The 13,248-nt window shown below is 37.1% G+C and overlaps 1 protein-coding gene across 1 annotated transcript; it reads right to left on the bottom strand.

The window, feature by feature from the left end:
* Positions 1 to 8,880: 8,880 nt before the first annotated feature.
* Positions 8,881 to 12,368, bottom strand: LOC116226695 (arg8-vasotocin receptor-like). The gene is made up of 2 exons (XM_031589620.2): positions 11,253 to 12,368; positions 8,881 to 10,203 (listed from the first exon to the last, which is right to left on the bottom strand). Exons 1-2 carry the CDS (start codon positions 12,163 to 12,165, stop codon positions 10,004 to 10,006), a joined length of 1,113 nt encoding a protein of 370 aa, XP_031445480.1. The 5' UTR covers positions 12,166 to 12,368; the 3' UTR covers positions 8,881 to 10,003.
* Positions 12,369 to 13,248: the final 880 nt, after the last annotated feature.

A 13,248-nucleotide genomic window follows, 5' to 3' on the forward strand; every position in this document is an offset into this window, starting at 1 on the left:
TCTATTCATTGAAAACATACTTTTAAGTCCCTCACTCCTTTCTTCCAGCTGATTTCTATGTCAGCCCTGCTCCTTTCAAATTCAGCAAGATAAACAAAAGTATTTCTAAGAATGAGAATATAGTATATAGAATCATAGAATCATTTGAGATGGAAGGAACTTTAAAGGCCACCTAGCCCACCTCTCCTGCATTAAAAAGGGGACACAAACAGCTAGATCAGATTGCTCAGAGCCCTCTCCAACCTGGCCTTGAATGTCTTTAGGTACAGGGTGTGGACCACCTCTCTGCGCAGCTTGTTCCAATGCATCATCAACCTTATTGTAAAAAATCTATTCTTTATATCCAATCTAAATCTCCCCTATTGTAGCTTGAAACCATCTCCCCTTGTCCTATCACAACAGACCCAGTTAAAGACTCTGTTCCCTTCTTTCTTATAGCCTCTCTTCAGATGCTGAAAGACCGCTATCAGATCTCCCCAGAGCTTTCTCTTCTCCAGACTGAACAGCCCCAGTTCTTTCAGCCTGTCCTTGTAGGGGAGGTGTTTCATCTCTAGAATTGTTTTTGTAGCACTCATCTCAACACATTCCAACAGGTCCATGTCTTTCCTGTACTGAGGACTCCACATCTGGACACAGTACTCCAGGCAAGGTCTCACCAGCATAGAATGGAGGGACAGGATCACCTCCCTCACCCTGCTGGCCATGCTTCTTTTGGTGCAGCCTAGGATATTTTGGCTTAATTTGACTCATATTTAGAATTACATGTAATTAAAATCTGTTCTTTAGTAGATAAACTATTCTTTTAGCAGCTTGCATTTAAAAAGGCTGTATCTTGCTAAGATTACATTTATCTTCGCCTCCTTCTTTAACCACACAATCATGGACATCTACAAGGGCTGCTCTGAAAGTAATGTCTCCTGTTTTATTCTGTTGGCCCAAGGCAGCAGAGGTAGATGTTGATGGTATGGCAATACAGGTTGAAATTTCCTGCCATTATTCCATTACCTTTTGTTGTTGTGTGACAGGTAGCAGCAGAAGGGTAGTCTGACAAAATGGCCTCATGGAAGTGCGTATGTAGCAAAGGTGTGTCACTGAATTTCTCCACATGGAAAAAAATGCACTAATTGACATTCACTGATGTTTGATGAACATCTATGGAGAGCGAACAGTGAATGTGAGCACAGTGAGGTGGTGGGTGGTGCGTTTCAGCAGGGATGATAGTGACAGTGGGTTACCTGCACTAGTGCAGATTTTGATGAGCACAGCATGGGTTTTTCCAAAGCGTTACATTACACTGAATCCTCATGTCTTCAGCCATACCTAAGATTCAGAACCCCAAAGGCGATAGTTTGCTATCACTAAGTATTCATTGGCTTTGAGTGTAGAATTCAGTCTTTACAACTTTATCATAAGAAAATACTTTCAAACTTCAGGAAAAAAAAACCCCACAATGCTTAGGCAAAGGAGTCGCCAGGTTGTTCAAACAATAATCAGTTTTCAAACCACAGACATAAAAATAAATCGTATAAACAGCTTAAAATTTGAACTGTGCATATATCAAAGAACAAATTGCAAACTTTCACAGCTACTACACAGTCTGTAGTTCTCGGGAAAAAAAATTAACACAAATTCTTCTGCAATTGTGTCACAAATTGGCATCATTCATTTGACCCTCATACCTATATTTTCATCTGTCTGCTACAATCTATTTTTCCATAGCAAATATGTTGCAGAAAGAATGCTTATTAACTAACTGTTCTCTACAGTCTATGCTTCTGTAAATGTGTTTGTTTGCTATCGAGACAGGCTGCAAACATGGGAATCATTTACACAGCAATTTAAAAACTGGCAGTATGTGAGAGTTGCGCTTACATTGCATGGCATGGAAATGGTACTGAGACTGCGTATGGGACATATTAATGTGTTTCCAAATACAGTTTTGTATATTAATTTGTAAATGTAGAAATATTCCCATTTCCCCACAGATCACAAAGGAAACCACAGGTTTTCACGTGAGTCCCCTTTTGCCAAATCCCAGTTTAAAACAAAGATAAGATAAACTGCTTGTTGGGAATGCTCTATGATTCAGCAACAATGATATTTTCACTATACTGGACTTTTGAAACTTATACCAAGTTGTCTTATCCGAAATAACACTGGACTGGAAGAAGCTTTATAAGAAACTCGTCCAACTTACCTTTCTGTTAAATGCAGAATTTGTTTGTCAAAAACTATAAAAAAATAAACAATCGTTTTCAAACCTTAATTCAGATTAAGGTATCTGGTTTGTAGTTTTTCCTTTAAAATAAGACCAGTTTTCTGATTTAATGTGTTCATCACATCACACACTAAGTATTTTCATCTCTTGGTCATCATTCAAATTCCGATCGCCCAGCATGCCTTGGGGAGCACAGTCAGGTTTAAAAGCTTGTGTTAGTAATGAGCACACATCTGAATCATTTACATTACCATTTACACCAGAGGAGTGTGACATTTTGAAATAACTTGAATTAATAAAACTAACTTACACATTTTGGGAGTTCTGAGACATTCTGTGAAGGTAGAATTTAAAGTAGCAGAGTTTAAAAGCATTTTTTTTAAGTATTTCTATTTCTGTTTCTCCATTCTCATTACTACAAGGTAAACCATCATATGATAATAATGTAAAGGATACAGTGCTAAGGTATTAATTTTTTAGATAAAATGATTATTCTAACCTATTATACTGTTACATTTCCTGCTAGCTTCATAGCATATTTATAATAATTTCCATAGTGTTCAGTGTTAATAGTAATCTTGAAATTCCTAGGATAAATAACAATGTTTGCACAATTTCTGTCTCTTTCAGATGAGGGAGGTTGATGAACAATTTGAATGCAGTTCAATTCTCAAGTTTTTGTGTGAATCTACCTCTCTGTCTAAGACACAGATACATATATGAGCTTGTAATTGGTTGATTTCTTAACTTGAGGACAGAGGCAACATTTTAGATCTGGAGACTAGTACAGAAAAAAAGCAGTGTTACAACTCATGCATTTCAGCGTGTAAAGACACCTATTTTTAAATTGATCTTTTTAATTACAGACTGATGGACTTACATTAGAAATATGCATCCCTATTCAATAGCATTCAAGGGATAGTCCTTTTATGCCTCCATATAATTTATACATAATGCACATAAAACACTGTATTTCTTTTGATCAAAATCTCGAGTTAACTCTTTGTTTTGTATCAATATATTTATTCCTTCAGCCTCAACACAGTTTAAAATTCAGTCAGACTGCCCTCATTTTACATTTATGATATTCTTCTCATCTGCTTTGATTTATATAAAAGAATCTTTATTAAAGGAAAATTTGAATCTACTGACTTAATACATAAGAAGTCAAATTTTCAACCAGACTGGTTCCTGCATTTCGAGGACTTAAAATGTATTTTTTATGAAGTCCCGGAGTAATTAAAACAAAATTCAACAGTCCTTACTTAAATTGTGAGTAAGATGAGCTTGATTGTCTCATTCCCAGAAGAACAAAATCTATCACACAGTAACCCTCTTCTATCACAGAATCATTAGGGAGCTTCTACTAAAAGTATCAGATAAAGGTGGTATCGTGGTAAAAGTGAGTCAAAAGACAAAGGCTGTAACAGTTGAAAAAATGTTTTGAGTATATATCAGAGAGGTATTTATACTGCATCCCTATTACCATTGGTCATTTGTGTGCATTTAGATTTTCCAAATGCAAAGCACAAGACTGACTTCCTCTACAAATTTTCTGCACTGATGTTTTTGAGCTTAGATGTGCTTTCTTTATGATGTGTTGGCAAAATGAAGACAAAAAGTGCCTGAAAATATTTGGAAGTTCATAATCTAACAAACTCAGCATCAGAGATGCATGGCTCTGTCATTTCCTCCCTCAGTCCCACAGAATGGGGGAGAGATGGAAAAGTGAAAAAGCACACCTTTGTAGGACATCCCTATGTGCTAAAAAATGGGATCAACTTTCAGTGCGTTCGTCATTTGCTTTGTTGTATTTGTGCCAAATCACATACGCTTCTACTAGTGTTTTCAGTGCAGGCATTCCCTGAAACAGTATGTGTGCATGTCTACAAGCAGAGCAGACAGCCTAGTTAATAACATGCAGTCTATTTCCAGTCATCTATTTTTGTTACTGTTGGCAGCCTAAACAAAAATAACATGCTTCAGCTACCCAGTGTGTACCTTAGTGCACACACAATTTTAGTGCATGCTGAGGGGACTTTTATACTACACCTTACTCCTATTTGGTCTCCACAAATTTTCACTGGACAGAAATGTCAGGGAAGTTCTTCTTGTGGTGCATGCTCCATCTGTGACCTGTAGGAGCAGCCAGGCTGCCCAAAGGCAGCTCCATATGATGAAGGGGTGTATTAAGCCCATCTATACTGACATTCAGGCACTTCTGGAGCTCTAAGTGCTTGACTTTCCGTCATGGCATTCCTTTAATACAGACTCCACGCGTGTGTCATACAACCCAGTATTCCTGCTTTGTGGGAATGGAAAAACACATAAAGCCCAGATGCTATAGAGGAGTTTTTAATCTCTTCTTTTTACAGCAAATGCATTAAACACCAAGATACCCAGGTGAAAATGAAGAAAATGAAGATTTCTTTCCTGAGGTTTTGCTAACATTTTTTGTAAACAAATAGTTACAGCTGAAGACATGACATCTCAGAACACGAGATTTCATCAATCTTGTTCAACAGAGGATTGAGAATATGAATCACATTACCAACAGAGTGGAATTTGTATTAAATGTATCGATAAGCAGTGTTTTCGCGTCATGACTGCTTGCCAGAAGGCTTGCATTCTCAATGATGAACTACAATTTTTCCCAACAGTAAGTCAAAAGCTGGAGCCACTCAGCATTATATCATTTGAGGCCAGACATCCATTAACACATTTGGAGAAATGGGCACATAGTTGCAGTATGCTGTGATTGCTCCTGTTATTGTGTTCCTAGTCTCTCTTCAAAGATAATAGATAACAGATAATAACTGAACTCAAAATAAACCAGGAATACAAAACCAGCATCTTACAGTAACAATTTGCTTTAATGTATACATGATGAAGTATATAAAAAGCAAATTAATTTTTAGTGTTTTGTGATAACATTTTTCTTTGGGTCACTTCATGGAATTCATTGGCTAGAATGTTAATCTCAGAACAAAATTAAATACATCTGTTTGTTACCTAAATAAAGTAGCAACATAAGGAACATCAGAAATAAAAGTGGCATTTGTGATTGAAATCATGCTTTTTATGTTAATTCAGCTCCACAAGTACTCCCTGTATGTTATACTCTGCCAAGATTGTAATTTACTTAAAAGTGAATGTAGGTTATATGTAGGTTTTATTTAATAGTGATGATGATAACGATGACAGTGATAACAATGATAAAAACAGTGATGATGAAAACAACAACAATAACATCAGACCTTTCTCATAACTTTTTCATTTCTGTCACCACATGAATTCTTTTGACAAGTTGTTACTGGGGTATAAAGTGATTTATCTTCTCACTAGTTGCATCCAATTGCACAGACATGATTTCCATAGATCGTCAGGGTCAAATGATTTTTCCAAAATTTATTTCCCAAACTGCGTTGAAGTGCTTCCTCCACAAGGTTTTACTGATTCCTGATGTTGATGCAAATTCAGATTTGCTGCTGGAATAGGAGTGATGTACAACTTCAAAAATTAATCTTAAGTTTTGGTGAGTATAGTAAAAGGAGCACAAGAAAAATAATTCCCTAATTCTGAAGAACTTGCAGAGTGTCAGCCATGATATAAAAAGCATTTTATAACTACAACATCACTTGGATATGTTTGCACTGCATAGCTAGGGCAACATCTGGATGGACACTTTGGTTACAGTTTCACCACCTCCAAAGTACATTATGGACTGGACAATAACACAGGTTAATTAAATTGGTTACTATTATTTAATATTAGAAGGCATCTGCTTTGGTTGCTGTGCTGGCAATAAAAGGAATCATAAGGCTATGGGTACGACCTTCCTAGTTTCACTCAAAACCCATTCTCTTTTTTGTTCCTGTGAAAATGCAAATGAATATAGATTTTATTGAGAGATTGTACAGATACCCAGAATTTGCTTTCTTAGTGAGATGACCCCCAAAAATTCCTCACGTGGCAATAGCAGGAGCCTTCTATAAGCCCAGGAATAAGACACAGCCGTTATACTTTTATTTCAGAGCGGTCAAATGAAGACAACGCAGGGCACCTTCACAAGAGATTAGGGTGGGCAGAGTTCAGGCACAGTACTGTGGATCATGAGGCTCTGCTTAGCACTTTAAGGGCAGAGAGGAGTCTGTTGTTGACACGATTGGACAGGGGAGGTGGGTTTTAGGATGGCAGCAGCAGTTTTGAGTGAGATCAGAAATTACATGAGGTTTACTTCTGATTTTCTTAAAAGTTCAATTTGTCTTCAGTTCAGTTCTATACAGACTGGCCAGTACAGTAGTAAACAAATGATTCATGACCACCTTACTGCCATACAATACCCATTTGAAGTTCTTTTCATTTGCAATACTGTTTTGTCCTATATATAAACCATCTAGTGTACAATCATGCATGCTTCCTGTACATGGCCCAGACTATGCATGGCCAAATCCCCAACTTAGGAGGACAACAACAAACGGCTTTGTCTTTTTTTTTTTTTCCCCTTAAGTAATCCAAACCAAACTGCATGTTACTTTAAGAACTGAACAGCTGGATCACCTTCCTTTGCCTTTGTCTGAACACGATACTCCTTAGCCAAGAATTGCTAACTTCTGCATGCTCTTGAGAATACTTGTGTCCCGGACGTGTGTTTGGGAGCTAGACAATACAGCCATGTCTGCACGCCACATCTACCTCACACAGCAGACTGCCACCTCCAGGTTGGATCTGCACTTCATGCTGCCAGCCTTCCTCCACTAATACAGAGACAGGAGCACTTTATTTGACCTGTTAATCAGTAATTGTCAGTGATCAAACTGAAATTGGCAGGGCATTGGTAAATCACCATCTTTAAAATTTGTCAGTATCTTTTCACTGAAAGATTAAAGGTAAATATTAACATCCCAAACTTCAGACTTCAGTATTCACCATTACAAACATCTGAGCAGAAACTAGCTATGAAGAAACAGCAATGGTTCTGTTGAGTAACAGAATTTTCAAAACATGCTGAGAAGACTGCAAAATATGTTGTGTTTTCCTTTCATTCTCCTAGTTTGTTGTTTCTATATTTGTTTTTCCCCTGTAATAAATACACACAGAACTGGCAGATCACATTATCTTACATTCTTACTACCTGTATCCAACCCCCCCCCCCCCCCCCAAAAAAAAAAAAACAAAAAAAAAGTTAATTTTTCGGAAAGAACGTAATTTTTACCAAACTCTTGTTTTCCTAAGTGGTAACAAAACCTGGGGAAAAAAAAAAAAGAAACATAACAAAAAAAACAACAAATAAGCAAAGCTACATAGCCAGAAATTATGCTGCACTGCCAATATCAACAACACAGCTATTCAGTTTATGCATGAACTTGCAAGCTGCATTTTCCTTCTCAGAAATTAATTGCTGTGAGAAATCAGGATCTAAGCACTGATGAGGAAGGCTTTCATCTGATCACTGGATTTTTTCATTTGTGTGTGCTTCCACACTACCTCCAGGGTCTTGTAGGTTCAAGTTGCTGATTCTCCTGTATGGATTAAACACCCTGGCCAGACAACAGGGAAGTCTCAGAATCATCACTCTTAATGAAACACTTTAATGCCTATTGGAAATCAAAGTGACAGTGAATTAAGAAAGATACAGTCCAACTAAAGAATCAAAGTACAGGGGATAATGAGGGCACAAGATATTCAGACTATAACAATCAAGAAAACTGAAGTCCAAATTTGCAGAGGGAAGAAATCTGTTATATTTTGAAATGTCTATTTCTTTAAAAAAAGTCCTGTTAAAAACACTGAGCTAGAAAAATAAAAAAGTCACTAGTATTTTCTTTACATCATTTGAAATTTTTTGACAGAAAATTGTCAGCCAAAATCAAACTTCTCACTGAGAGTGTCTGTCAGGGTTGAGTGATACCTATGGGTGAATATATATACTTTCTGAGTCTTTCAATGTGTTTTTCTGCAAATCCAGTAGTACCAGGTCATAGGTAATTCCCTGAACCCTTTCTTCTTACTCTGACCTTTAACACTGCATATTTTACCATGTAATTCACTGTAATCAAAGGAACGAGAAGGACAAAAGAAGAAAACTTTAATCCCTGGATTAAGTCAAAAGGGAGAACCTAACTGAGAGCTTGTTTGAAAGAAAGTTCTGGAACGTGAGCGGTTTAATACAACAAATATCTTATTGGCAGGACAGATTACGTCTTGGATCTTCATAGTCCAAATAAGGACACTGTTGTTTAAGTTAATAACTGCTCTAACTTGGAATATGTTTTGGGGGAGAATTATTAAACATTAATCAAAGAGAGGCATGGGGGGAAAAATATGTAAAAAACAAAACAAAACAAAACAATTGCAGTAGGAAGAACCTTTTTACAGTCATCCCACTCCTGCCTAGCTCTGGCACTATCTTCACCCAACTTCTTTCTCTTCCTTCTTGCAGGAGCCTTACCCTGGCCAGTTGGACAGGAGCACTGGCTTCTTCCACCAAAAGGAACTGCAATATTTAGTTAGTATCCTTGTATGCTCCAACTACATGGGGGGTGGAAATGATAGAATCTTCAGAATCAGCACACACAGACTTGAAGTATAACTATTCAATCGGTATTTACTCAGAATTACTTTCAGTACAACATAAAGGCTATTTGAAAAACACTCGTATCCATTGAAATTTGAGATAGCTAGCATTTATAAAATGAAGCATGAATAGCAATGACAAAACACTGATATAACGTAGGCAAACGATGTGCAAGCATTGCCAAGAATCTCTGCAAATGCAGCTCTTTTTTCACCTGAAAGAGCTTTTCTAATATTCCTTCCATACTGCTCTAATTAAAATTTAGACACTGAAAGGGAAATAGCTTCCTGAATAAAAAATCAACACACTAGAAAGCAAACAGAGTTCTGAAAGAAAGAGATGCAGATTTATTTTTACCATGAAGGTGAAATGATTGAATTTGAACCTGAATAGGTCCTAGCCCACTGTCAGTAAATCACATACCTGAACAAATGGGTCTGAATACAACCTGCACAAAAATACACAGAATACCAAATAGAAGTGTACACCCATGGCAGACATTTCTATTTGAGGCATGTATATGTGTGTTAAGTGTGGAGAGTTTCAGTCAACACGGAAGGCAGGGAAGATCACGTCCTGTATTGATGGCTATGTAATAGGAAGCCACAAACCTGGAATGTCACTGAATTGCATTTGAAACCGAAATAGCTGTTCACAGTCACAAGGACACTGCGTTATTTTCCATAAGAGGACATAAAGCTGCTCAGCATTTGATAAATGTACATAAGGAGTGAATATAAAACAGGTACTACTTACAGCTGGCAATTGATTTTTCTGACTTTCTGCTGCCTTCTCATGATTTGCCAAACCATCCCCCACTCGCATTAGAGTCACAACCAATTCAAAGTTCAGTTTAAGCACAAATTTAAATCCAATTAAGATTCTTCTGCAACTTTCTCTCAATTTGTTGGGCAGGTTGTAAAACCTAGTGCTTAGAGATCCAGAATCACAGTAGTAGTGTAAGACACAAAATATCCAGGTTGTCTTTCTGCATCTTGGTCAATCTATACAGGAATTCATTTTGATAACACAGTGAAGATAGAAGTATTGAGTCAAGCTTGTACAGCACAGAAACTTCTGCATATGCTACAGAACCACAGAAAAATATATTTATGACAACAAAAGACAATTTTCCAGCTTCAATACAAAATATTGATATGTCTCATGAACTTAGCAAATGTAACAGAACAACAAATAACATTCAACAGTTATGCACAAGTACTGTTTTCCTCAGGGTCTCTGTCTACAAGATGAATGCTTCCTGTGACCACCGACTCCTCTTGAGCTGATGTGTTCTCCAGCTGCTTATTTGTGCAATATGGAATGTGGCCACAAAAATACATGTAAATCCACGGGTTGGTGCAACTATTTAAATTGCCGAGAAGCATGATAATGGTGAATGCTGATCCTGGAAGGAAATAGTTAAAGGAGTAACAGAGTAAATAAAGTATTCACAGAACCACAGAATCACAGAATCGTACATTCATACAAGGAAGTAACATTTTCACTGCCTGATGCTTTCTGATGTACCTGTTCATATCTTAAATGTACAGTAACACTGGGAAATCCTCATACATTCAATACAGTTTGTAATTGTATAAGTTACGAAGCATACTGTATGCTTTTCAGAATTAAATAGTTCCATATAGCTCTTTGTTTGGTGTAGCTGCTTTAAATTTAACATCAATTGCAAACCTGCTATACAGGTAGAGACAAATAGAGATACAGATATTGATGTAAATACATGTAGACTAATACTCAAATTTACACAGTTAGAAAGAATTCATAAAGATCAGAGTTTTTTTAATCTATATATCTATTTAATATCTATGTATCTTTGAGTTTTCAATAGGTGAACTTAAAAAAGAGCCTGCCTTTTACAAAGAGGCAATAGTACGAGTCTGACAAGATTAATCCTGTTTCAGCATGGTGTTCTTTGATGTCTTTTTTTTTTTGCTTTATAAAGAGCTGTTTCACAACTTTTAATCATTTCATAGTGTACCACAGATACTTCATCAAAATAATTTCAATATTAAAGTTAAAATTAAGATTTCTTATAACACCATTGCTCCATACACTAAGAAATGCTTATTTCATTACTGTGAATAATTAACTATTTCTTTTCACCTCAAGAGCCCAAAATGCTGCTGCTATAATATCCAAAAACCCCTGAAAGTCTGAATTGAAGCCCTGGCACATCACTTTCACTGTGCTGTTTATTAATTTTTGAATCATTCATCACTCAAAACACATACACAAAATACCTACTTTCATGAGGTTTTTATCACATAATATGTAAAGTTCTCTGTATGTAAATCAGCATAGTAGCTAAATGATACACAAATCATAATCAAATGCTATTGTAACTTTTACAGAAAAGCCAAGTCCCCATATGAAGCAATGTAGCAATGGGTTAGTCTGCCATGAAGTTAATAGAAAGGACAGAGAGTTTCTTACCTTCAGTAATGCCACTGGGGAACCACACAGACCACAGCTGTGCAATGAAGAATGGTGACCAACAGAGAACATATGCAACAACTGTCACCACTGTCATTTTTACAGTCTTGATCATAGCCTTTGAAATACAGTTCACACTGCTGGCTCGGGATGGCAGGACTTGCTTCTGATTCGTTACTTCATATTCATTCTGTTTTTTCACATATATATTTCTTTTGATTATTTTGCAAATTTTAACTTGGCATGTGATAAGGATGGTCGAGGGAATGAAGAATATGACTACAAAAATCCAAGTCACATACGCCTTTGGGCCCCACGGTTGAATAAATTCAGCCCAACATTCAAAGATACCTGGAGATATTTCAGTCTTAGAAAAGATAAATACCTGTGGTAGGCTAAGAATCAAGGATATAGACCAGCTGGTGCAAATGGGAATGTTCCACAGAGCTCTCTTCTTTTGGAAAGTGACCATAGGGTAGCAAACTGCTTGATATCTGTCCACTGTCATGACCACTATCATATAAGTAGAGGCAAACATGCCTAGCAATTGCAGATACTTGATAATTCTGCACAAGAAATCTGGCCCTATGAAAACATCCGTAATATCCCATATGAGTTGAGGCAGCACTTGAAAAAAAGCTACCACTAAGTCAGCTATGCTGAGGTGCAGCATGAATACATACATTCTAGAGAGCTTCTTTCTTCTTCTCCACAGCACCAGAATGAGAATAAAATTGCCCACAGACGCTGTCAGAAATATCACCCCCAGTACAGCAATCTCTACTTGAGCTAATTGCTCATCTCTTTCCGGTCTTCCAACAGGATCTGACTTATTTGTCAAACTCAGAAATCTGTGAGGAGGACTTTCAGTCTGATGTGTGCTATCCTGCATAGGAAATGAAAAATTCTTCATAGTGCACAGAAGCTACTCCCAGTAGCTGCTACTTGCGACTCAGGATGAAAGCTGTGAAGTGCCAGCCAGCAATAAACCAGCACGGGTTCAGGTTTCAGGATATCTTCAAACAAATCTCCTCCTGCTTGTGCGAACTAAAGCAGTGGACCTGTGTCTGAATGAAATTCTGCCTCTTGCTGGAGTGCAAAAAGGCTTTATATAGGCTCTGAGTGGAGCCTTATGTAACTCCAGAGTCATCGAGTAGGCTGCCGGCACCCGAGCCAATAGCAGCTCGAGCCACACAAGTGGGCGAAAGACATAAATAAAGGGAGAACTTCACAGGCTCTACATAATTAAATTACTCACTTCAGTCAAAAGCTTAACTTGTAAATAGCTGTGGCCAAAATCATGCTTAAATGATATTACTCTCGGGAGCACGTTCAAATATTTTTTATTCATTGCAGAAGTGTGCGCTTCAGCTTAATCAGAAGGAATGTTTGTACGTAGACGGAAAGTTAGGCCCCTGAGCTCAGATGCATCATCACTGCAGTCCCTTGGGTTCCTGGGGCAAGATCACATCCTAAATGCAGCAGAGACAAATAAATACATTTTTCCAAAGTGGTTTTCTTGGTTTGGTTTTGTTTGTTGTTTGTTTTTTTGAGTCACCTGATTCTGAAAGGGAAAAAAAAATGTTTTTACTTCCCTAAAAATAATGCCTTTATTTCAAGAAGAACTTGTGCTTCATATTTTTTTTTTTTTTTCCCTAAGTAAAATAAAAAATAACACATGTAAAATAAATTACTTTAGTGGGACCATGAGTCTACTGAGAATTTAATAGGAAAAGAAGTGAAAATTCTGTGGAAAGCTCAACTGAGTAAAGGTCAGTACAATAAAATACTCTTTAAGGGTGTCTATACAACAACAGTGCTAAAGGCTGAGGGATCATTTTTCACTGTCTAATCCTTTTTATTTTTGTGCAGTGAGGTTCATCACAACCATAAGAGTGTCACTGCTCTTTCAGTGTAACTTTTGCATATTGGGTAGTGGCAGATAAGAATAACAATATTGATTTAATTTCATTTGTTTTCCCTCAGTCTGTCCTCT

This window comes from Phasianus colchicus, chromosome 1 (genome assembly GCF_987193195.1).
Source record: "Phasianus colchicus chromosome 1, bPhaCol1.hap1.1, whole genome shotgun sequence".
NCBI classification, from domain to species: Eukaryota; Metazoa; Chordata; class Aves; order Galliformes; family Phasianidae; genus Phasianus; species Phasianus colchicus.